Source organism: Manacus candei, unplaced genomic scaffold, assembly GCF_025592945.1.
Source record: "Manacus candei isolate 608988 ecotype Guabito, Panama unplaced genomic scaffold, ASM2559294v1 h1tg000015l, whole genome shotgun sequence".
Classification (NCBI taxonomy): Eukaryota; Metazoa; Chordata; class Aves; order Passeriformes; family Pipridae; genus Manacus; species Manacus candei.
This window is the reverse complement of record NW_026138063.1, coordinates 25,224,822-25,250,488: the sequence shown is the minus strand read 5'-3', so window position 1 is coordinate 25,250,488 and position 25,667 is coordinate 25,224,822. Positions and strand designations below refer to the sequence as shown.

At 45.6% G+C, this 25,667-nt stretch overlaps 1 protein-coding gene across 3 annotated transcripts; it reads left to right on the top strand.

Moving 5' to 3' along the window:
• Nucleotides 1-3,090: 3,090 nt before the first annotated feature.
• On the top strand, nucleotides 3,091-24,604 carry KLHL6 (kelch like family member 6). Of its 3 annotated transcripts, none has more exons than XM_051781543.1 (7): nucleotides 3,091-3,497; nucleotides 8,201-8,366; nucleotides 14,282-14,731; nucleotides 16,787-17,024; nucleotides 20,095-20,297; nucleotides 21,204-21,417; nucleotides 23,592-24,604. In XM_051781543.1, exons 1-7 carry the CDS (start codon nucleotides 3,238-3,240, stop codon nucleotides 23,891-23,893), a joined length of 1,833 nt encoding a protein of 610 aa, XP_051637503.1. In that variant the 5' UTR covers nucleotides 3,091-3,237; the 3' UTR covers nucleotides 23,894-24,604. The 3 variants fall into 3 exon arrangements, with proteins under 3 accessions (XP_051637503.1, XP_051637504.1, XP_051637505.1); XM_051781544.1 differs by having other exon boundaries at nucleotides 23,558-23,842; XM_051781545.1 differs by having other exon boundaries at nucleotides 21,204-21,413; nucleotides 23,592-23,735.
• The last annotated feature ends 1,063 nt before the right edge of the window (nucleotides 24,605-25,667 follow it).

The following is a 25,667-nucleotide window of genomic DNA, read 5'->3' as shown; positions in this document are numbered from 1 at the left end:
AGCTGTGTCCTGCAGCCCACGGAGGACTATGATGTGGGCTATACTAATGGGGGACTATAGCAGGAAACCCTTGCTGCAGCCAGGCTGGGGACAAGGGGAGAGGTTCATTGCAATGTTAAACCCTGTAATCTGGCCCAAAAGGACCAGGGGTGGAGATTGTAATGGATACACCTTTAAATTGTTGTCAGCCATGATCTGAGTTGTATGTTACAGGAATTACTATAACAGGAACCACCTAAACCAATGGAGGAGAAGCAGCTGCAGTGCAGCAATGACCCAACCTGATCTGGCTTTGGTGCCCACTAACTCGACACAACACACCACCTCTCCTGTCTTGAGTGACCATCAGAACAGATGGAGCCCAAAGTCACAGATGGAATTAACTCAAAGGACATTTTGGGGACATTTGTGGACATTTTATGGACATTTTGCAGAGGTGGTCCATACTTCTCTGTATTATATCAAAGGGTGGGAGGGGGGGTAGCTAATGAGGTTGTATTGAATAGTATGGGACCTGGGCATGATGTAAATGCTATGGAGTTAGGTGTGGAATGTGCTGTTTTCAGCTGGGGTAGGGTTGATTTTCTTCACAGTGAGGCTGTGTTTTGGATTTATGCTGAACATGGTGCTGATAGTATAGAGATGTTTTTGTTATTGTTGAGCAGGGCTTACACAGAGCCAAGGCCTTTTCTTCTCTCTGTACTGCCCCACCAGTATGAAGGTTGGAGGGTGCATGGGAATCTGGGAGAAGACACACAGCCAGGACAGTTGACCCCAACTGACCAAAGGGATATTCCATACCACATGGCATCATGCTCAGGATATAAAGTGGGGGGAAGAAGGAGGAAGGGGAGGATGTTTGGAGTGATGGTGTTTGTCTTCTGAAGTCACTGTTATGTGTGATGGGGCCCTGCTGTCCTGAAGATGGCTGAACACCTGCCTTCTCTTGGGACACAGTGAATTAATTCCTTGTTTTGCTTTGCTTGAATGCATGGCTTTTGCTTTGTCTATTAAACTGTCTCTATCTCAACCCATGAGATAAATTGTCTTTATCTCAACCCATGAGTTTTCCAGCTTTTATCCTCCTGATTCTCTCCCTGATCCCGCTGGTGGGGCAGTGGACAAGTGGCTGAGTGGGACTTCTCTGCTGGCTGGGGTTAAACCACGACACATAAAAACAGACCCACAGAAGAAGAAAGGAGGGGAGGTGCTTGGCAGGAAACAAACAAAAAATTAAGGGTTAAAAATATATCACATGGGTTGGCAATGGCACAGAAGGAGACAGACTGTGTACAGGGATCACTCCTACTAACAGCCAACACTTGCTTGAGTGACTGAGGTGCTTTCTGCGGTGGAGTTACTGCGCAGCTCAGGGACAATACCACAGCTATCAACTCAGTACTGCGGGGTTTCCGTTCCCAGCACTCACAGCCAATACAATCTTACTTCAACTTTCACAACTATTAATGCTTTGTTTAAAGTTTCAGCAACTGGAATCAAGTGATCGCTGCTGAATCTCAGCGTTGGGTTACGCAGATAAGGAAAATGTGAAGCTTCTCACCATCAGAGAGAAGCCTGATAAGATGAATGCCTGAAGGTCAAAAGTCGTGATGATAAACAAAGAGAACCTAGTCCAGGATAGGGCTAAAGTATTGTGATTTTCAAAGCACACCTGGTGTGCTTTTTGAGGGATTTCCTTCATTTTCTCATTGTATTCCTGGAGGAGTACTTGGAGGAAAGAAGGGACTGGCCTTAAGAAAGGAAGCATTCATTAGCAAAAGTTAGCACAAAAGGCAGCAGGAACACTTTTACATCATCTGGGGAAGGAAAAAGCCAAAGGGCTGCACAGACTACACAAAATGAAGAAAACCCACTACAAGGAGGTAGGGGAAAGCAGGAGGGAGATATTTTTGCTTTCCTTCCTCTTGATCTTCCAACCTGGCTCTCAGAACGCTGCTTTCACCTCCCTCTAGAAGAGGGAGTGTGTTCAACTATTAAGCAGGAAACAAAAGAGGAAACCAAACACAAAATAAGAACTTGTGGATTGGTCAAACAAGGATTCCTAGAATAAGTATCACAAAAACAAGGTTGGTTAGCACTCAAGCTGTCAAGGTTAGAGGTTGGCCCTGCATTCGTCTCAGGTGGAGAGAGAGGGCATGTGCTTTTCTACTCCCCAGCATGTGAGCTTCCTAAGCCAGCCAGGGGATTTACTCTGTTATTTTCAATAGGCTGTGTGGTTTATTAACTCATCTTGGGTCAGCTTCTCATCTAGGTGATGGTCAAGCAGATACAATTAATTCTTAGCTGAAAGTGAAACCTTCAGCCCTGTGCTCTGTGAGCTCCTGTCATGCTGGAGGGTCAGTCCTAGAGCTCCCCTGTAGTGTCACCACCTCTGGGTTCACAGCTCTTGGTCCCACCATCACCCAGGGGATGGCAAGTTAGAAGTAGCTGTCACTCAAGCTACCTGCAGCAGTGGGGATGGTGGGGAAGAGCGTGGGTACCTCCCTCCCTAGGCTCTCCCTAGCTAGGATTTCACTATCAGTCAAAGATGCTGGCATGGCACTGGCTGCATGGACCACATCCCTGTGCCCAGCAGTGTAGTCTAAAGACCATCAGCTGTGAGATCTTTGATGCTGCTCCACGTCCTGGGGAGAGTTACACCCATTTAGCCTTAAAGAAAAGCCATCCAATGTTTGCCAGCTAACATGCCATGAGGGACAGAAACAGCCACTTGGAGGGCTTTCTGAATATGTGAGCGTGTTAGTAAAAAAACAAAAACAAAGCCCAAACCAGCTCAGTGATTAATTATCACCTACCTGGAAAAAGAAATTTAAAATATTGCCCTCTTTCCCTCAGCAGCCCAGCTCAGGAGTTACTCGGTAGGCCTGTGGTGCACCTATCATCACAAGCAGCAGACTCAGATAACAGTGAGGGACTGGCTTGAGGGTGGGAAGCGGGCCTTCCCTGTCACTTGTAATCTTCTCACATGCAGAGGCATCTTAAGTCCTTTCTAAACACGTTGATACTGCCTGAAAATCAATGAAAAAAAGCCACCCTTTGTTTGTGTTAACAGGATGAGAAAGTGCAAGGCTTCCTGTTATGTGTGTGTGACAGCTATAGATAAGCAGAGACCTCTGGACAGGAAATCCGCCCAACTTCTGCAGTGTGATTCGTCTGAAGCTTGGGAGCCCTTTTTAGATCGAAGCACCAACAGAATGAGACGGGGCTGGCCAGAAAATGGGGGACACGCTGGAGAAGAGCTCTGAGGAGACCGAGATCTCTTTGGACAATGAGTGCTCGACGAAAATGGGGGACCTGGTGGAAGTCTCGAGCAGCGAAAGGGTCAAGTTTGATGATACGGGTCTCTCTCTGGTGCTCCAAAACGGCCTGGAGAACCTTCGGCTTGAAAATTCCCTTACGGATGTCATCCTGTGTGTGGACAGCAGGGAATTCTCCTGTCACCGAGTGGTCCTTGCTGCAGCAAGCAATTATTTCAGGTAAGGCTTGTAACAAACATACCCAACAAACTTACTTCGCTTCTTAGACTTGAACTGTAGATCTCCAAGGAGTGTAAACTGAGTGCTGAGCTCTGCAAATTTGCAGTGAGCCTCTAATTCCTCACATCTTTCAGCTCATTTTTTAAAGTTGGAGACTCAAATAAGGCAGGTGCCAGGTTGTGGATTTGCTGGAGTTCCGATACCAGCACGCAAAAAAAATGGAGAATGTTGGCAGACAAGTGGATGAGAAAAGGGTGTCTTTAGCCTCTTGTATTGTCCTTTTGGGATCTGGGCAAAGAGGAATATCCATTCAGATCACAGGGCATTTTTATTGAACTAGGAGTGGGTTTGTGGAACTTGCTAATTTTTCTATTATCATTCTGGGGTAAAAATATATATTGCATAAAACTGTTAGGGAGGAGAAGGAATTTTCCATCTGTCCTAGCATTACTGAAAATCAACTGCAATGGGAAATATCTCCTTGAAAGCAATTTTACCATTGCCTCCTCTCCTTCTGGTCCTCTTGAATTTTTCATTCTTTCACTACAATAGGCAGTCTATCTGAGACAACTGGCCAGCAAGGACAAATTTTAGACACACAGAGGAACTCGGTATTGGTTTTAACACAGATTTTCCACTATCATTTAAACAATCACATTTGCATGGCTGGGATTTTTTTTTCTTTCTTTTACTGCTAAAGTGGTCAGATGACTGAATAGCTACAGAGGAAACACGAGAAAAAAAGAACCTGTGACCACTTGTGACATAAGCAGAAAGCTAATTTTAATGGAGTATGGTAAGCTTTGCTGGTAGTGCCTGGAAGAACAGTTCTGTTTTTATAATATAGAAGAGAGATTGTGTCTGTGAATATTTGGAAACAGGTATTATTTCTACAGAGAGACTACATTTATTGCTTGTGAGAAAATGTACAGCTAAAAGCAGTGATGCCCAAATATTTCTTACCAGCATTGTGTGCAGAAACGAGAGCAGATGCACAAATTAAAATCAGAATTATCAAAATGATACTTTGAAAAAAACCCCACAATTCCATTATGAGCAGAAGTGCTACAATCAAAAGGACTTCATGGGTAAAAGATAGTTTTATGATAACAGTTATTGGCTGGTTTTCCATTGAGTCCTGAGCTACAGACTGTCCTTTGGAAAGAAGTGGGATATCTGGCTGGAGGTCATCTCATCCCAAGGAGTTGCACACTTGTGTAGGGTCTGCCCCCCTGGGTGCTTCTGTTTGGCCTGGCCTCCCACGGAGTCGAGATTTATTACATCACTGTCAGTGCCTCTTGTGTGACTCTTTGGGTTGGTTTCAGTCACTTTGGCTGAGGATGGAATTCTCAAAACTGAAGTTCACACAAGTTTGACAGAAGCCTGCAGCTGGGAGAAGAAAGGTGCTGGGACTGGGGCCCCACGGTGCCCTGCTGGGTAAGGAGCACAGCGTCCTGGACAGCCAACACACACAATGCCCTGAACCAGCCAAAGCATGCACTGCCCCTGCCCAGCCAGACACAGAGCTGAGCTTCCTGGGAGGGACACAAAAATGTGTGAGAGAGGAATAACCAGGGAGAATGGAGGACCTAGGAAGGGGAAGCTGAGTTTACTGTGAAGAGGGAAAAGATGACACAAGTCTGCAGGGAACTGAGCTTCACCAGTTGTGCTACTCACAAGGCAGCTTCATTCATCTTGCTGTAATTCACTAGAAGCTGCATGGGCCCAAAGAAGGAAGGAATGCTTAAATCCCACTATTCCTATGAGTACTTTCCATGCCATTACAGGGCCTCTAACAGCCATGCACAGGAGCAAAGCAAAGGGACCCAGTGAGTCACAGGCTTCATTCCCCTGCAACAGTAAATTACACAACCCCCTTCCTGAGAGTTGGGTGCCACAGTGCAGGCAGTGCCCAGCAGCTGACTGAAACACAGTTAAACCAAGCTACCAACTTCTAGTCCTTTCTTCAGCACTGCTTGGGAGTAGATACACTAGTTCCTGTGACACATCCTGCATCTGAAAACATAAAAGCATTAACTCTCCATTTGCCTGGATGATGGTAATAAAGCAGAGAAAAGAAATATGAGCTGACCAAGGTGGAGCAGTAGTTGTTTTACTCCTGCACTGTGCAGGGTAATGGGAGAACGGGGCTGGGAGAGGTTGAAGCAATATTTTCCAGAGCATCCTCAAGCTCCAGCATGGTTGTTTGAAGTCAGGTTTATAGTTCCAAGAACCAGCACTCCAGTGTGGGTGGATGCTTGAAAAGTACTTCACAAACTGCAATCCCCCATTGATTTTGTTGAGCTTTCTCCCTGTTTTTTTTTATAAATTTACCATTTTTAGGCTTCTAAATTTGGTGCTGGACCCTCACTTCATGTGCATTTCTTAGAGTACATGTTGATTCAAAGGTATAGTTTGGAATTACACAGGGACAAGAACTGGGGAAACAGACAATGAAATTAGTAGCCACATCTGAAGGATTTAGAGCCTCCTGAGGGTAAATACAGAAAAGTGCAGAAGCAGCATTTTAATCCCTAGGAGAGAAGCTCAGCCTGATCAGCCTGAGTGGTGTTGGGTGTTTCCTCTGGTCAGGATGGGAATGAGGATCACTCCATTTGAGCAGAAGGAAGGTCACAGGAGGCAGCTCCCCTGTGTAGCACTGCCCTATTCTGCCCTGCCACATTCTAGAGAGGAGTACTGGTGGGAGAGCACAGTGCTTTAGGTGTGTGATTTCTGCAGGTTGCAGCCATGTTACATGGGTCCACACTCCCAGCTTCATGGGAGCTCTAATACCATTTCAAAGATTAGGAGACAGAGAGGCGACAGCCCTTTGAGCAGATCCCTGTGGGAAGCCACCACCACAATCCCCAGGCTGGTTTCTGAGCAGCCTTGCACAGGCACTGGGGATCTCCAACTGATCCCATCAAACCCTCCGGCTCGCTGGGACGGAAGTGAGACTCTCACCTCCCCAACAGGGATGGTTAAATACAAGACTGGAGTCACCAGTTTAAGAGATGAAAGGAAGAAGAGCAGACACCACCTGCATCCTACCCCGGCCTGTTTCTCGCTCAGATGAAGCATCCGGCGCCCGTCAATCCCGCGCAATCGAACGGCTGCTCTGGGCACACCTCCCTCCCCCAGGTGCTGCAACCCCCATCCCAGGGAGAAGTGGGGACTGGGGACTGCTGCTTTCAAATGGCCACCTGCCCATGTGCCTCCCACATACATCATTCCACACTGCCAGAGGGAGAGAAGCAAAGTGAATCCCAGTCTTGTGATCACTGAAGTTAAAGAGCATTTTGTCTTAATGCCTTAGAAATACTCTGATTTCAGTGGCAGCAGAACCTTGACCGTGGGGCAGAGTAGTCAACCAAAGATCTCTAAAGAGCTGAGATGGGTGGAGGGAAAATGAGAATTTTGGCTGAACAACTTTTCTGACAAGTAACTTCTCTGCCCAAGTTTCCTGCTAAAATGTTAGGTCTCTTTATCCAAAAGGCAGGTTTTACACTGAGATGACTACGACCTTGCAATAAAATTTCTGCTGAGGTAAGGAACAGGTAATTCTTATAGCAAGCAGCAGCTGGTATCTTCCATCCATTTGCCATTCACCATGCCTAACTGCTTTGTAATAAAACCTGTTTACATCTTAGTTCCAGTAAGATGTGTCAATCAGACAGCTTTATTCTGGCACTGCTTTTACAAGAAAAGCATGGCCTCTGAGTTGGGACCTCCAGCCATTTCCAGGTTGCACTGTCCTGTCAACATTGTACATGACTAATAAAGAAGGGTTTGGTATGCAGGGTAAAGAGCGTTTCTAATTACACTTTAGATCTGCACACGTTTTTCACCAACGCAGTTACAAGTGGCCTCACATAATTCTGATCTGTTGAGCCAGATTCCAAATGACGTGACATCTCATTCTCTGAGTGCAGTGAACAAGCTGATCAAAATCCTAAGTAAAAGCAAAAATCTGTGAGCTAAAAATGCAGAGGAAGACACGTATGTTTGCTGTGCAGCTGTCACAATGCAAAGTGGATTTAAACAGCTCTTGGAGAATTTCTGACTTCCACATGAAGTCTGACTAGAGCCAAAGGTGTGTGTGGTGGTCACCTTTCAAATGTAGTATTATCCACCCAAGAAGAAGTGGCACCAGCATGCATGAAATCACTGCACTTTCTGGCTAACAGCAGTTCCAATTCGTGATTATTCAAGTGCTTCTCTAGTCAAGAGGTACCAACTCTACAATCCTACCAGAAGCTTCCAAAATTTAGCAGAGGAAAAGTCAGCCTCTTAAATGGGAAAAAGTCCAAGTGTTAATGTAGTATGGAAAATGCCAGGGGCTTAATGAGTTGGACCTGTGCTAGAAACAGAAAGAGTTTGCAAGAGGCCAGCAGGTGAGACATCACAACTGCTCCACAGCATCAGTCCAGACACGAGGAAGGTCCCAGCTGCCTTTTCTGCCATGGAGCCCTAGGGCTACTGGAGAGTCCAGCTTGGACGTATCCATCATGTGTGTAACCCTTATCAAACTCACAAGTACAGAGGTATGAAAGCAACAGAAAGATTTTCCTTGTTTCTATGCAATAATTGCATAAAGTATGAAGCAATCAGAGCATTCTGTGTTGAAATCTGTATAACCAAGTGTTTTTAGAATGCCTCATCCTGGTTGGGAAGCAGTAAAAGATAAATGTCTTTCTTTTCAGGGCCATGTTCTGCAATGATTTAAGAGAGAAATATGAAGAGAAGATCATACTTAAAGGAGTTGATGCAGAAACCATGAACATACTCTTGGACTACACCTACACCAGCAAGATGCTCATCACAAAGCAAAATGTACAGAAAGTCTTGGAAGCCGCCAGCCTCTTTCAGGTACAGAAAACTCAAAGGCACTGATCCAGTCTTGCTGCTCTGGCAACACCATGTCTTACCCTGGTTAACACACTGCAAACTTCTCTGATTTCGTGGGTTCTGGAAGCATTTTGCTTCATATTTACTCACACTGTGGTAAAAAAAGGCAGTGGCAGCCATGTACTGGAATGCTGCTGTGCTGGGTGCCATACAAACTGGCCAAGAGCCAGGCTCTGCCTCCAAGAGCTGTTCCCTTGCGCTGCCTCCCGTGCTCCCCAAGGTTCAGGTCACCCTCCAGCCCAGAAGAGTTAGTGGGCAGTGGCTGGCATGGCTGGCCAGAGCAGGAAGGTAACTTTGCCTCTCCCTCTCCACTGCACTGGGGATGGAGGCTTGCCCAGCCAAAGTCAGCAACCTCCTTTGTGATCTCGTGATGTAAAGGGTTTTAGTCACTACCTGGGACTTGTGGGAAACCAGACTTGAGCAGTATTACTCAGCTCTTGGTCCACGAGGTATTCACGTGTCCTGTAAATCACCTGTGAGGTCTAACAAATTGCAGTCCCTGGTCCCAAGCTGCAAATTGCCATCAAATTGTAACCACCAGAACCTGCCCAGTGCCAATGTGTGTGTGTGTCCAGTCCTCTCGGTAAGGAAGGCGAGAAACACCCAACTCCATAATCATTGTGGTTCATTCTGGACTTCAGATTCTTGAAACTGACATGGGAATTTTACTCTGGAATTCTAGAACTCTTCTTTCTAGAGCCCAAGTCATATGAGGAGTGGCTGAAGGAGCTGGGAGGTTTTCAGTTTGGAGAAAAGGAGGCTCGGAGGGACCTTATCGCTCTCTACAACTATCTGAAAGAAGGTTGTAGCCTGGTGGGGTCAGTCTTTTCTCCCAGGCAAACAGTGATAGGACAAGAGGAAATTGTCTCAAGTTGCACCAGGGGAGGTTTAGATTGGATACTAAGAAGAAATTCTTTGCTGAAAGAATTCCTGTGCTTCCTTCTTAAGCACAGGAACAGGCTGCCCAGGGCAGTGGTGGAGTCACTATACCTGGAGGGATTTAGAAGCCGTGTGGATGTGGTACCTTAGGACAGGGTTTAGTGGTGGGCTTGGCGGAGCTGGGTTAAGGGTTGGACTCGATGATCTTGGAGGTCTTTTCCAACCGAAATGATTCTAGGATTCTGCGCAACAAACCTGTGGCCTTTGGGGTAATGGGAGCTGGTACTTGCTGTGGGGAGAGAAGGGAAAGTAATTCCAAAGTGCTCCCCAAGGTCACTTGGCAAAGGTGGTGCAGCTCTAATATTGCCTGGGCCCACAGTGCAGTAACTCACTGACATTTTCAGCAGACCAACACTGCCAACTGGTAGTATTCAATGGTTACTTTTGGTTCATTTTCAGGACACTTTTCTGTCTCCTTTTTTGTTTTCTTCTGAACCCTTTTCCTCAGGATTGTTCCTCAATTTTTTGTTTTGTTTTGGTTTTTTTTCCTTCTGAAACTATCAAAAGTATAAACTTATGTTTTCTCATTTCTCTTCTCTATTTTTCATTAAAATTAAGAGTAAATTTGATTCCCAAGGCTGGTGCTTTAAGAAAACTATGAAACCCTGTTAGAGTAATGATAAAATCATTAGAGTGCCACAAGTAAGGAGAGTAAACTAGAAAAAACTAGAAAACCAGGAATGTTCAACTAAAAGTAGCAATCCCAAATCTTACTGCAGTCATCTTGGATACTATCAAGAATTATAAGGCCTTAAAACCTCATGTTATAAACGTGAGGGTTTGGGCTGGAAATGTGTTTTGTGTAAAAAAGATTTAATAACTACTAAATCTTTATTAATCTACTAAATCAAGCTGGCAGAACTTGTGTTCTGCCAGCTTGTCTCTGCTATTTATGCTGAAGAACAAAGAGTGAGTTGAAAGAATCAAATGTTTCATTTCAGTATATTGACAGCTGAGAAGATTATTTATTGTCACGTTTTTGTTTCGGAAATTCTTTCCAATTAATGACATGTGAAAAATCCAAATTCGAAATAGAACCCTTGTATCTGACTAGCAACAACTTGTGGTAGTGCCTGTTTTTAATTTCACAGACTTGGCAATGAACCAAAAAAGAAATAACTTGCACAGTTCTAGATATTCCAATATAGATATTCCAATATAGATAATCCTCTTTTCTCTAGAAACGATTTTTGAAAAAGTTTTATGGAATTATGCCTTCCCTTACCCCTTTCAATAAGTTTTGACCAAATGCAGCCAGAACTGACAGCAGGAAGGGGTGGAAGGCTGTTTGGATAAAGCAGATATCCCTGCTGCAGTGCCCTTTCCTCCTGGGGGAACCGGTGAAGGGTTTGGAACAGGGAGACACTGAACAGCTAAGCCTCACCCTCAAGTGACCCAGACAAATTTTTTCCACCTAAAGCACAGTTGCAACACGAGTTCAATAGTCACCTCCTCTGTGTGGGCTGGCGGCTGCCCAGCCACGGTGCTTGCAAGGCTGGTGCCCACCCTGGATCAGCCTCGACACCCTCTGCCACCCACACTGCCTGCAGAGCTGCTCATCCTTTCACCTCTGGGTAGGGGCAAGATCTCAGCTGCTTCTCAGGGCCATGGCAGAGAGCTCTGCTTCCCCCACCATAACTCAACATCAATCTTCAGACCTGTCTGCACCCCTCCTGCCCCTCCAGGAACCTCTGTGTTACCCCACTCCCTCAGCAGGGTTTAGGTGAGGGGCCCTGTCAGCTGCTGTGGTGGAAGCAAAGAGATGGTGGGAGGGAAGCAAGCTCCTGAGCAGATGAAAAAGAAACAGTATTGTTGCCAAGGGCTGTGATGCCCACTGCCGTGGAAATGCCATATGCAGGGGGAACACTGGAGGATGTCCTGGAACTCCCTCCTCTAAGCAGAGCAGGTCTGCTCTGCCCTCAGGGCACAGCTGAAGCACCACCAGCCTGATGTGCCTGATGGCCTTACTGGCTCCCAAAGTACCTCTCATCCCTCTGTTAATCCACTTTCCATGAAAAAGACACTCTAAGAAAAACACCTTATCAATATCTGACAACCACCCTGCAGCCAGTGAGCAGTGAGGAGCCAGGGTGGCTGTCACAGGACAGTGCCAGCAGCAGCACAGCCCTGTGCAGTGCTGGCCCTGCCAGACCAGAGGGCACGACTCGCTAGGGAAGGGCTTGGGGCAGCTCCAGCTGGGAGATGGGCTCAGGCTCAGAAAGCCACCAGCCAGGGTGGCTGTGCCCCTCCAGTGGCCGTGGGGCTCCCTTGGGGCTCAGGTGTCACTGCTGAGCGGGGATGTGCTGTCCCTGCAGCCACAGCAGAGAGGGTGTTCGGGGCCCCACAGCTGCAGGGGGCGGGATCTGACCCTGAAGTGTCCTGCATACAGAGAGGGATTATGAATAAGAGCCCTTTTAGCCACCGTTCCCTTCCCTTTCTAGGGGTTCTAGCAGGAGGCAGGGCTGCTGGCACTGCTTACACTAGACCATTGAATCAAAGCTGGGACAAGCAAGGACTTAAATGGGGAGAATAAATTCTATTATTCAGAGGGAAGGCCAAGTAAGCATATGGGATGTCTCTAGCAAGTAAGAACATGGATTCAAACGGGTATTAGGAGAAAGACACTTATTGTAGAAACTGTTCCCAGGGAACAGGGCTTTTCAAGTGCCTGGGGTGGCATTAGGAGGGGTACTCACAGAGGGCAAGAAGAAAATTCAGAGCTCTGACAGACTAATCAGAGCAGATGAAGCAGAGGCTGAGGTGTCTTCCTTCTGATGCTCTCTTGAGTCACCTGCTCTCCTGGGACTGACTGATGTATGCCCAGCAAATTTTGGGGGAGTTTCGGGGGGAATTTTATCTCTAAATGAAGGGAGTGGTGGGGAGACACTGCAGCACAGAGATGAGGAGCAGCAGCCACGGAAAGTCCTGCCTTGACATGCTCCCAAGCAGTCCAGCCTCTCTAGTTAAGCCCTCAGCATGGCTGTTTCTCACACCCACATCTCACAGTTCTGCATCTGCCTGGCCACAAGCAGCTCCCCAGAGTGGTTAGTGGGGCCTGCTGGCTGTTGGACCAGTGTGCACCTTCCGGGAGAAAACCCTCTGGTGTCACCTCCTGGGTATGGCTCTTAACAAGCCATGTATAAATAATTAGAGCACTCTACAGTGGTTTGCTGTAGGCTGGTGAGAACATTGTTTTGGGGTCTATTCCCAGCCTTGTGGATGACTTGATGAGTGACCTTGGCAAATCCTACGATTGTTTTGTTTGTGTCTCATTACTGACAACTTCTAATGCTTCATGCCTAATAAGTTTAATAAGGCCAACGCTTAACCTGCCTCAGGCCTGAGGATTACTTGGTGGTAGATCCTCAGGGAAGGGCACTGGTGAGTTCAAAGTGCTTGCCTTGTGCTAGCCCAGAGAACGGGCAAGGTGAATGTGGCGGGCACCAAGGGCTCACCGAGCTCCACTGCAGTTACCACCACGTGCCACCAGCGTATTTATATCACAACACATTCTGAGACCTCACATACCCCTGCTCATCAGCCAGTTGCATTTCTCTAAACTCTTGACCACATCTAAATGTAAAACAGGAACCAGGCAGTCTGTACACAGCGTCTGCGATCGCTCAGCTCTGATAAACAGCCTAAATGTGTCAACACGACACCAACGAGTCTGGAAGATTCTACTCTAATTACTGAAACAAATCTACATACTACAGAGTTCAAAAATGTTTCGCTTCCTCTTTGCCCCTAAATTACTGTTGTGCAATTTTCCCCAGTGAGACAGAACGAGTTAAAATAGTTTGCTTGCTGACACTGGATGGAAAGAAGACCCAAAAAGCGTGGATGGAAATGCAGAGCATCAGCTCTGACCCGTCTTTGTGTATTTGCTGTTTGCACTGTTCACTGACAAAACCTGCACGAAGTACTGATGCTGTATCCATATCTGATGTCACAGAGGTGACGGAAAACCCAGGATGAAGCACTTTAACTTATCAGTTCTACCCAAAACTGTTTCCCAATTCCTAAATAATAACTAGCAATCCAGTTCAGATCATAGTTCATGGCAAATGCCCCACAGACATCTGTGGCCCAGGATCTGCACATTTGGGACCCTCAGGCGGGGTTATTGTGCCAAGGAAATTCATGAGAGTGGTTGTGCTGCCCCACTGAATACAAACACAGCCAGTACTTCCATTAAGCAGACTCTGTAAAATGCACATCCATATTTTTTCAGCCAGTGGCGACGACTAGGAAAACAAAGGTCACTAGAACCTCCAAAGGACCACCCCCAACAAGACTCTTGCCAGACAACCTGGCTATTAGACAACTCAAAGATTTGCTGATGGCAAATTTCTTCCTGCCTCTGACCCCAGTTCAGGACAGCTGCCCATGCTCTATTTGGGGGCAGCACTCTGGTCCAAACCTCCCAGACCTCAGCACTCATTTTCCACCACTCTCACAAGACCTCAGACACATTCGGAGTTCTGATGGTGGGAACACAAATGCAGACAGTGGAGCCACCTGCACTCCACAACCAGACTCTGTTCTAGTTGGTCTGGGCTGATAAAGCAGGTCTTCAAGATGAAGCAGGGTAAGTACATTGGGAGCCTGGAGACCTTATGTGTGTTCATCTCCATGATTGCCAGTGCTTTGAGATCTCATGGATCAATGTTAGAAAATCCTCTTGTGAAACAAATGAAATTCATGAGTCTCACAGGTCCTCTGCATCCTGCAAGAGGAAAAAGGAGCAATATGGATGCAGAGGGAGAAAAAAGAGAGGGAGGAAGAAATTCTCATTTCAGACTGCAGACTCTGGGAGATATCTGACCTCATGTAGAGCATGGGTGGTTGGGACCCAGCCCTGAACTCCATAGCTTTCCTGTGATACAGTCAGACAGTAACCACTCTGGCCTTAAACATGCTTTTTCTGCCCACAGTTCCTTCGCATGGTGGATGCTTGTGCCAGCTTTCTCACCGAGGCCCTCCAGCCGGAGAACTGCGTTGGCATCCTGAGGCTCGCTGATGCCCACTCCCTGCACAGCCTGAAACAACAAGTGCAGAACTATATCATCCAGAACTTCACCCAGGTCCTGAACTACGAGGAGTTCCTGGAGCTGCCAGCTGACATCCTGTGCAGCACACTCAAGAGTGATGACCTGTATGTCACGGAGGAGGCCCAGGTGTTCGAAACCGTCATGAACTGGGTGCGCTACAAGGAGTCGGAAAGGTTTTCCCTCCTGCCGTACGTGCTGGAGAATGTCCGGCTGCCCCTCCTGGACCCTTGGTACTTTGTAGAGACTGTTGAAGCCGATCAACTCATTAGACAGTGTCCAGATGTCTTTCCTTTGCTCCAGGAAGCAAGAATGTACCATCTGTCAGGCAATGAGGTGAGTAAAACAGGAAGGTATTGGCCACTCTTTCTAAGTGTCTCATGCTTCAGCTCAAAAATCCCACTAGAAGGAGCAGTACCACAGGGCAGAAAAAGGTACTAGCACTGAACTTTCACTAACCGGTGCTACTGAAAAGTCAAGATGGGCCTCACAATTCATCCTGCTGACTTAGAGAGTTTAGAAGCTTTTGGAGGGTTGTTTTAAAACAGTGTACATCTCCCTGTTTATGAACATCTGAGCTTGACCCTTCATATACACTCTTGCTCAGCTAAACAAAGACCCCAGGTGACTTCCCCAGTTGCTCCTGACACCTCACCCTCTCAGCTGTTACTTCAAGCCTAAGAAAAGAAGAATAATTTTCCCACTAAACTGTGCCACAATCTGTAATGATTCTTTCAAATGTGAATACTGTTACTTATGGGAGAAAATGTTTCATAAGAGAGAATCTCCTGTGAAGAAGATGGTCTCTTCCAGAGGAGAGGTCTATGTGCCATTCGCAGAGCTCCCTGCACCCAAAGACACAGGTTCATCTTGACATCCAGTCGAGTCCTGTTCCACCTGCTCAAGGCAGGCTGTGGTGGATCTCCAATTCTTCAATTGCCTGTCCTCTTTGGAAAGTTAGGTATCAGTCACATTTCCTTGCCCAGAACATGGGGTAGAGAGGAGGGCAACCAAAAGGTCAGATTTCACAACAGGAGCAAAGTATGTGAGTGTGTGAGGAAATGTGTGTGCCTTCTCAGTCAGAGAGTCAGAGGAGGGCAGGAGGCCTCAGGAGCATGTTGTAGACCCATCACTAACAGTGGATTGTCACTGGCATGGGGGGAGGAACCAAGTGTGTTTTGTGCCAGTGACTGCGTAAGACAGTACACGGTGACTTGGGGCAGTGCCAGCCAGTCTGGGGGGAACTCCTGGAGGAAGCCTTGTCCACACAGAACAGATAAGGGGAATGTTGCCCCAGGCTGAACACTTATTACACTCATCTTCAAAGGGCCAGCCGCTGCCAGCTGCCCTCCCCCGGGCTGGCTGACGCCTGGCAGGGGTGGCAGACAGGTTAGAACAGAGCCCTGAAACCTGGCAAGTTCTGGGACAGATGTTTTAAAAAATTTGCCTGATAATTCTCTAAACATAGTCAAAATGCAAGATTCACGTCTGTGTAAATAATATTTTTTAATGTAGATAAATTATGCCAATTTATAGAAACATGTTAAAAGTAGAATGAGAAGCAAAACTTTAAGTAAGCTGCCTCCTGGCACAGCATTTAACCTGTGGGTCTTGCTTGCAAATATTTCCTCCAAGCAGAACACAAGTTTTCAAGCACCCTCTGCATTCTTTGCTCCTGGTGAACATGTACCTGGGAAGTGACTTTTTCCAGTGTCCCTGAAACAAAGACCTGGTCAATAAACTGAGCTGGCAGGCAGTAAATTAGAGCTAACCATGTTTCAGAGCCTAGAGCTGGCTTTAAGTAAATCTTCTAATTTTGGCTTGAAATAAAAGCTTATACACAAAGAAACAAATAAAAAAAACCACCTCCACAGTTGAGAACTGTCAGTGCTTTGACACTCTAACATAGGTCTTCAGGACAAATAATGAGTGCACTTATTTTCTGGTAGCACTAACTGCAGCCTTGCTCTCTTCAAACTGCCCAGGGCATACACAAACCTTGGGGCCTTCCTACCTTGCCCTCACTCTATCAGCAGCAAATAAAACCTGTCTTTTTCAGCTGCCTATCATGTCCCCAGCCTTGGCACCACTGCTCACCTTCATACGTCTTGGTGCCACTCTGGGAATTCCCAAAAGGATCCTCGTTGATAGGCAAAAGCAACTAAGTACAGAGTTGGAAAAATCCTACTGAAAGAAGGATACAGCAACTCCTACGGAAAGCTTCTAAGATGCTTTCCAGGATTTCAGCTTAGAAGGCACTGGATAATTGGTTGAGCTGATGTAAATTTGTTGTGATTTGCAGAACAGGTAATCAGAAAAAAGGTCACCAGATCTTTCTGTAATTGTAGATGTAAGTGCCCTGTGTACTCACTCTGTCTCACTTGCATTTAGATTATTACAGAAAGGACCAAGCCCAGGATGCACGAGTTCCAGTCTGAGGTGTTTATGATCATAGGGGGCTGTACAAAAGATGAGAAGTTTGTAGCAGAAGTGACTTGCCTGGATCCTTTGAGGCGAAGCCGCCTGGAAGTAGCAAAATTACCAATCACAGAGCAGGAGCTGGAGAATGAGAATAAAAAATGGGTGGAGTTTGCATGCATTACCCTAAAAAATGAAGTCTACATATCGGGTAAGGAACAAGACACTGGGAGTGCAAGAGGGGAGCAGAGGGTTCTCACAGTTATTTCCAGCTTTTATCGAGACCATGCCTGAGGCTTTAGGAAAATTAAGCACTACAGGTATTCCAAATGCTTTGGCTTTGAACAGGCTCCAGAGAGCACTGAATGTGTGAGGACACTGCCTAGCTCTGATTTTAGCACAGGATTCCTTTTTAAGCAATATTAATCCATATGCATGGGTACTTGTGAAGCAGCACCCCAAACACTCAGTGACCCTAAACTCTCAGTGACCATGGTCTTGCAAGGGCTCTGGGGAACAGTTTACCAAACATTAAATGAAGAAGAATTGCTCCAACATCCTCTGTGACCTATCCATTTGCAGCTCCACATGCATAAGCAAAACCCTATTTAACTTCCCATACAAACACAGTTGAGCTCCACACAGAGGTTTGATCCTGAAGCTACAAAGATCTTACTTTGACAATCAAAAATGTTAAACTCAAGCTTGCTGGTCAGTTTGACGGCTGGTTTTGGTGGCCTGTCAAAAACAAGTCTGATGATCTTCTTCTGCTTTCCAGAGGAAAAGTGTCAGCATGCTTTTCATCATTGTCAAGTTACAGAGCAGGGCTTCCATGGGGAGGATACCTTTGTTCCTGCAAAATCAACCACCAAATTCTACACTCCCTTAAAATAGGAGAGTAGAATGGAGGAGGTAGGGCCAAAGTCTGAATGCTTTGCTTAAGTATGAATAGGGGTCCACAGCCTTCCATCCCATTCCATTCCTTCATTCCAATTTAAAGTTTATTAAATCTTTATCCTGAGATAAGAATTAGATTCTTCCTTCCCTAGTTACAGATAAAAGAGGTTTTTCCTTTCAGTCCACTATAGAGAGTTTCTTTTAATTCTGGGATGAGTCCCTCTGTTAAAAGTTAGCTGTAGAGAGAAACCTAAGTCAAACATCCCAGCTAGGGAATATCCCTCACACTCACACCCTTGAGTTGGGAGGTCTCTTTTCCATTTGCCTTTAATCTCCTACCACTTTCTCTTTTTAAAGGTTACGTGCTTTTTGCATCCTTTTATTCCTGACATCTTTTCCAGTGTATCTTCTCCACTTTTCTTTGATGGTCTATCCAGGCTCCCTCCAGGCCAGGCTAACATATTCCTTGCTGTGGTGAGTCTAAGCTGGCTTTCCCTTTGCTGCTATTCTCACAAGTTCTCTTTCCTCCTTCTTTGCTTAATTTCATATCTTTGACTCTCTCCATTCCCTCTTTGTCTTTCTCCTTTTTGCCTTTCCCATCCCAATAAAAGGCTGAGTGGACCAAAGCCATTAAGAGTTTTCTTCTAGCTAAACCAATTTATTAGTGTCTCAATCCCAATTAAGCATCTGGTCCTTCCTGCATGTCCTTCTACTCTTGTTTTCTTTCTTTTACCTCCTGTAACTTGCTTCTTCTCTAACCTGGCTTGCATCTTTTCTAACTTGATCTCCCCTCCCATGTACTCATTTCCCTCAGTGTCTTGGTATGGTCTGGAGTCTTCCCTGCCCTTCTAGCATCTGAACAATAGAAAATTCCTTTCCACAAGACTATGACTACTTTTAGACCATGATTTCTCCCGAACAGTTTAAATGCTTTGACTGGATGACCTGAAATAATACATTTGTAGCATAACTAAAAATTACATGAATTATCATTCACCATTCTGTTACTTTTACTAATGCAGTTACAATTCCTCCTCAAATTAGAAAGAACTGTTGTCTAGAGAAAGAACAGAAATAAAATAAACCTCCTGTTCTCTCCTTGTCCCCCTGATGTGCAGTAAATTCACGCACTGGTCCAGCTCAGGGTCCCACCAGAGTTTCAGCCTGTGCAGGAAAGCACAAGTCACAGGGAAATTTCTAGGGAGAGGAAAGGGAACACCTGCAGTCTCTCAGCCCCATTGTACCCTTGAATGCTGCATTCAGGCCCTTCAGCCACTTCAGCTATTTGAGTGCAAATAAAATTCAACACATACATGTGAAAAATACTGAGACAAAAGCATTACAAACGACTCTTTCTAGCATGCTAATTATCTCCCATTCAATCTGCTGTTTGGCCCAGAGATAGGCTCCATCAGTTTGCAGTGATCTGGCTGCAGTACAGAATACCAATGAAGGCAGACACTTTCTCAATAGAATATGAATTCTCTTTTCAGTATATTCACCAGTGAAGCAAATGTTTAATCAGGTTGCAGATGATGGAATAAGCTACTCAGTCTGTAAATGTGGTTTCAGGCTTAACTAGATCCGTTTGTATTACAGTTACACCAGAAACTGTAGGCAAACAAAAGTCCTCATTTAAAACACTGCTCTCACTTGCAAGTCAGCTCTAGAATGGGTGTGCAGGATCCTGTTCTGATCTCTGAGCTATAAACATGAAGCAAATCCAAGTCTGTAGAGAAAGAGGTCAGAAGGAGAGATACAAAAATGAGATCCCAGCCATATGGTCCTATGGTTGAATAGTAAAACTTCCAACAGGTCATGCAGGTCTACTGTTGATAGGAGTTCAGAGTCAGGTCTTTTGCTTTACGATGCAAACCACGAGGCTGGCTGGATCCACCCAGCACAAACTGGCAGTTCCCCAGTGCAGGCCTGTCTTTGAGGGATTTGGCACTACCAGCTGCAGCATCCTCCCCTGTCTTGTGGAAATCATGTTTGTTTATTCGTCCCTTTGCTGCATTCTGCAAAGCCCCGGTGGTGCACAGAAATCTCCTGCACATCACCACGCTGTGTGTGGTTGGTTGTGCACTCAGTTTTGAAATGAAAATGGCTGTGGTCTGGTAAAGTGAGAAACAGTGATTTATCTTTACTGAATATTTGGCTGTGGAAATTATTCAGAGTTTCCTTTACCATTAAGTAAACTAAATGCAGAAATTTTCTTCTGCTATAACAGGCCAGGTCACTGGTGTAGTTAATTAAGAAGTTAATAATAAGTAAAAATTACTTACTTTCTGTTGAGAGAGAATATATTTAAATTTAAACATGTTGGAGATTTTGAGTAAATACAAGCTATTCTATCGTATTTACATGTGTCATGTACACTGCAGGTGGCAAAGAAACAAAGCACGATGTCTGGAAATACAACGCCTCCATCAACAAATGGATACAAATTGAGTTCCTAAATATTGGGAGATGGAGGCATAAAATGGCAGTGTTGGGTGGCAAAGTATATGTCATTGGTGGCTTTGATGGCATGCAAAGAATCAACAGCATGGAAGCTTATGATCCCTTTCATAACTGCTGGTCAGAGGTAAGATGCTGCATCACATAACATTTTACTCATTTGTAACATTTTATTTGGAAAATGTTTGGGTTTGGAATCATAGAAATGATCTTGTACAGTTCTTTTAAGTGTTTCTGGTCTGTAAAGACCCTAAATATTTTTTTTGTGTAGAAATGCATATCCTTCAGAAAGTAAAAATCTCTGGATCGCTGGTCAGTCGTTGCCTGTGAGACATCTAATGCCTAACTTTTCTTCATTGGCTTTTAAAGCTAGTAGTCCAGAAATCAGTGAGTATGACCATAGCACACATGAACCAGAGCACAGGCTCAAAACTACTCTCTGTTACATTATGTATATAAAATGTGTATATCAACCTGTGCATTATATATGCTGCATTTAAGCTGAAAGTAAAGGTCTCAAGGTAAACAGGAAAAAATCCCAGTTCTATTAACTGTACTTCAAGCAATGAGAGGAGAGAATTAGGCAGCCAATTAATCCATGACAGTAATGAAACTAGGCGTCATAATGGCAGAGACAAACCCCAGTTTCTAGATTACACAGAGCAATGTGGATGAATCTAACAATCACAGCTGCAAGTAGAAAGACCGCCATGAACAAATTTCATAATTTCTTTTCTATGTATGTAAGTATGTTAAGGAGATCTGGGGTAATTCTGACATTTCCTGGTTTGTAATTGTGGATCATGTAATTTTAATTTCAGCGTTTGAACTGAACATATATTTTTAAGGGTTTCTTCAGTCTTAAGAAAAAGCTGAATACTTCCACCTTATCCCTAGCAATGCCATCTTCTGAACCCTGCTTAAAAAGGGACATCATAAAGGGGACGTCTGACTTCAAATTCCACAGGCTCACACCCCACAGACGTCAGTCTGACTCCTTCAGATGGTTACTAACGATGTTTATGGTCCCCAGGCTGCTCCCCTGATGGTCAACGTGAGCTCCTTTGCAGCAGCAAGCTACAAGAAGAGGCTCTACGTGATCGGGGGAGGGCCCAACGGGAAGCTGGCGACGGACAAGACCCAGTGCTACGACCCTGCAACCAACACGTGGAGCCTGAAGGCGCCGATGCCGGTGGAAGCCAAGTGCATCAACGCCGCCAGCTTCCGTGACCACATTTATGTGGTGGGTAAGTGAAGCATCAATGGTTCTCCTTGAACAGACACAGCAGGGCTCCCTTCTGTGTCTTAGTTTTACCCACAAACTCTCCGCAGTGTAATCAAATAGTCAGGTGGCTCTTCCCACTGAGCTTACAAGGGATGGGAATACGGCACCTTCACAGACAGGAGTAAAGAGTCACCGAGTCAAAATGCCTGTTTGTGTGGCAGGTATCTTGGAAAGCTGGACCTAGCCCAGAGACAGCTTAAAGCCATCCAAATGTGTGTTCAGAGTAGCAAGGGCATGATTTTACCGCTACATCGTGCCCCCTCTCCTCTCCAGCAGCATTACACAGCTCACTGCATACAGGATTTATGCAGGATTAAGAGCATTGGAAGCAGGTCATGGGAGCAGAGCCACCGATACCCAAAGACCCAGAACTTCACTAGATTGCACTTGGGGTTAATTCAGTCAGTTGCCAGAACTGGATGCAAAGATGGAAGAACAAGAGTTTGGTGGTGGTGAGCTGAACTATAGGGGAAGGGAGCCTGCACACATCTCCAGATGGTGCTGGAAAATCCAAAAGAAGGAAAGTGGAACATTTGTTTCCCAAACAGGAGCTCTGAAAATTCCCCCAACTTTTATGTACATAAATACCTCATGCTTCTCTTCAGCTCAGAGACTGGCCTCACCCTGTTTGTCCAGAATGACAGACAGAGAGAGAAGGCACAGACTTATGGGCTGGCTGATAAAACTCCTGATAAAAACTGACATGATATTCCAGTTACATTCATTCAGCACCTTTAAGACAGGGACATCCACCAGTAAACCTTGTTTACCTATCTGAGAACCAGATATAGTTCAATCAGATAGAAATCAGCCCCATCTGAAGTTTAAAAGATAAAAGAGCATTTGGTTCCTCCATCCAGAGCAATCAAATTACCCAGATCGATGAATTACAGCCAGATGAATCACTATATGTGACAACATCTGTTTTCAGTCTGCTCCAAGTGGGAAATAAAACTTGTTTAAATCACCTCACAATGACTTGATCATCCCTCAAATACTGGACTAGTATTATCAGACCCAGCATTTTTTGTAACTACAATAGATAAATACTCATTTTGGCAGCAGGGAGGATCCCTGGCATTGTTGCACCTTATCAGTAAGAAGGTGGCTTCAAGGATTCTTTTCAGTGGTGTCCAGCAACAAAACAGGGAGCAATGGCCATAAACTAAAACAAAAGATTTTCCACCTCAACATGAGGAAGAACTTCTTTCCATGGAGGGTGGCAGAGCACTGGAACAGCTGCCCAGAGAGGTTGTGGAATCTCCCTCTTTGCAGACATTCCAAACCCACCTGGCTGTGTTCCTGTGTCACCTGCTCCAGGTGACCCTTCCTTGGCAGGGAAATTGGACTGAATGATCTCCAGAGATCCTTTCCAACTTAACAATTTTGTGATTCTGTACAGCTATTACAGAAGACACACCCAGTCCCTACAAATTCCAGAATAACAACCATTTCACTGTTGGCAGTCTCAGGAGGGAATATATTTCCATAGCCTGTCTTGATAATTAAGGTATTGACCATTTTTTTGAGAGAAGCGGATCCTGCAAAATTGAAAAGATGCACAAAAACTTTCAAGATTTTGGGAAACACAGAGAAACTGAAGGTCATTCTCTGTTTAACAAATCTGTAAGAAGATTATTGGATCAGTCTGAGGAACCCCTAGACAATGAAGGGGCTTTTGAAAAAGCCCTCCAGGCAGGAGGTTTGATGGACAGATGGACACTGAAGTTAAGAGGAGTTAGTGAAAAATCCTGTACCCATTTTTCACAGTGATGGCTTACCACACCTGGTCCTTCATAGTCTAAGCTCTTTTAAACAAGATTGTACTTTTCTGAAGCTGTGCCCTTAGCTGAAGCCCCAGGTTTGAGAAAGGTCTGTTTCTGGGTGCACTGTGGTCACACTGAATGATCACAGCAGTTTGTTCTGGCCTTAAATTCCACAGCCTTATGAACAATAAGTGGCCTTCTGCGGATCAGGCTTTCAAAACAATAAAGTATCCTGTGACCTTGTTTTTTCTTGGCTTTGGGGCAGAAATCATTCTTAGGAATGCCAGGAACAGAGAGCCCTGTTGAAGTGGATGGTTTAATTAAAATCTCTTACAGGAATGGCCAGTGCAAATATCCATTTCCTCTCCAGGTGGAGCAATGAAAGCCCTCTACTCCTACAGCCCCCAGGAAGACACATGGTGCCTGGTGACTCAGTTCACCCACGAGAGAGCCAGTTGTGGGATTTCTCCTTGCAACAACAAGCTGTTTATCACCGGGGGCCGAGATGAAAAGAATGAAGTCATTGCAACAGTGCTCTGCTGGGACCCTGAAACTCAGAAGCTGACAGAGGAGTGTGTCCTGCCCCGGGGGGTGTCTCATCACGGGAGTGTTACCCTCAGGAAGTCTTACACACACATCCGTAAGATTGTGCCCGGGGCAGTTTCTGTCTGACCACGGGAGAACTGCAAAGAAACCCAGTGGCTCCATGTCCCTGTGGCACAGACTGCAGTGAGGATGGCTTTTAGCTGCAGGGAGCAGTGGAGGGAAACACCTCCACAGGGCCTCGGGGGAGTATCTGTATATAAGCTCAGCCCTTGCATTTCCTCTGTACAGTATATCCTTAAATTATCTTAATTCCTTCCCCCCACAGAAAAACCAGGGACCAGCTGTACTTTACTCCTGCCAACACAATACCTCCAACCAGGTGAAGAAATGTGATGTGTAGGTGGGAAATTTACTTCCCAGCTATATCTACCCTGAAATGTGCTTGAACTGGCTCAGCCTGGTCCCAGTGTTTGTTTAACTATTTATTGTGTTAAATTGGATTTGCTGCACCTACTAGTGTAAAAGAGAAGATGCTTTTTAGAATGAAAGATTTGTACCTTTGGTGAAACGCCGTTTCCTCCAAAGCTGTGCTTTTTTTCCAGTGGTTGGTACATTAGATTAAGTTTGAACTGGTTTGTGTGTTTGTTTGTTTGTTTGCTTGAAGATACTTTGTTGGCTTTTCAGTTCTGGACGACCAAAAAAAATCCACCTCAGTTTGCAAACCTTGCTGTCGTTCCCAAGACAGAGACTGCACAGGCTGCAAATGTAAGTGAACCTTAATCTGGTTCCACTGAAGATTCACTGTAGCTGTTTTCTAATAAAGCAAACCAAAACGTAGTTTCCTTTTTCTTGTGCTCTGGGGCTGGTCGCTGTTCTGCCCGAAAGGCCTTTCCTCTCCCCATTGCTGCTCACAAGAGGCGTTTGGAGCCCATCCCTGCCTCCATCCCCACTGGGTGGCAGTGCGCTCCCGGCATTTTTCTCACGGGTTTTGGTTTCCTGGAATGCAAACGGACAGAACAATCTGCTGGAGACAAAAACAGTTCCAGGTACTGTTCCCAGCCTGATTCCTGGGACCATCACATGCAGTAGGGGGCAAATGTTCAACAGGCCAGGAGGGCCTGAGTCTCAAGTCCCAGCATCTGGGTCAGTTATAGGGAAAGAAAAACAAACACTGAGGGGGTCATGCCCGGGGCACTCTGGGACACTCTTGGCTAAAGACTGGGAACATATTCCGGCCCTCCTCCCCTGCCTAGTTGCTGGAAAGAGCCAACCCACTATTAAATCAAGACAGAAAACACTGCGCAAAACAAATCTCTCCAAGCAGAGAGCAGTGACTCCTTCCAGCCTCTCTCCCTCCCTTTCTGTAATGTCTCCTTTGCCTTTTACAGTATGAAAAATAATATTTCTGTCATGTTGGGCTAAGAAAAAAACATGGGTTTCTGAATTTCAGCACTGTAACACCAGAGTGCTCAGGGGTACAGCAGGGCCTGCAGACCTGGTGCAGCTGAGCAGGGCAGACACAGCCCATGGGGCAGGTGGCAGCCCTACAAAGGGGCTCCATTGTGTCCTTCCTTCAGATAGACTGCAAGAAATCCTGTGTCTTCTGCAATTTGCCCCATGCCTTGAACTTACTTCTGTAACTCCAGACTATCCCCCCATTTCTTCCACTGATTTTCCCACAGTCCTTCCATTTCCAACTACTTTTTAATTGCTCCCCTTCCATATTTACATTCCTATTGTTCTGCAGGGTGAGCACTTCTCACACTTCCATGCTGGCCCACACTCTCCCATCCCACTCTGCTTTTCAGAAGGCATGAAGAAATACCCTATAAAAAGAATATTTTGTTACAAAAGGTTTTTGTGAAGAACAGTTACCACCTTTGACTTGGTTAGCAGCACT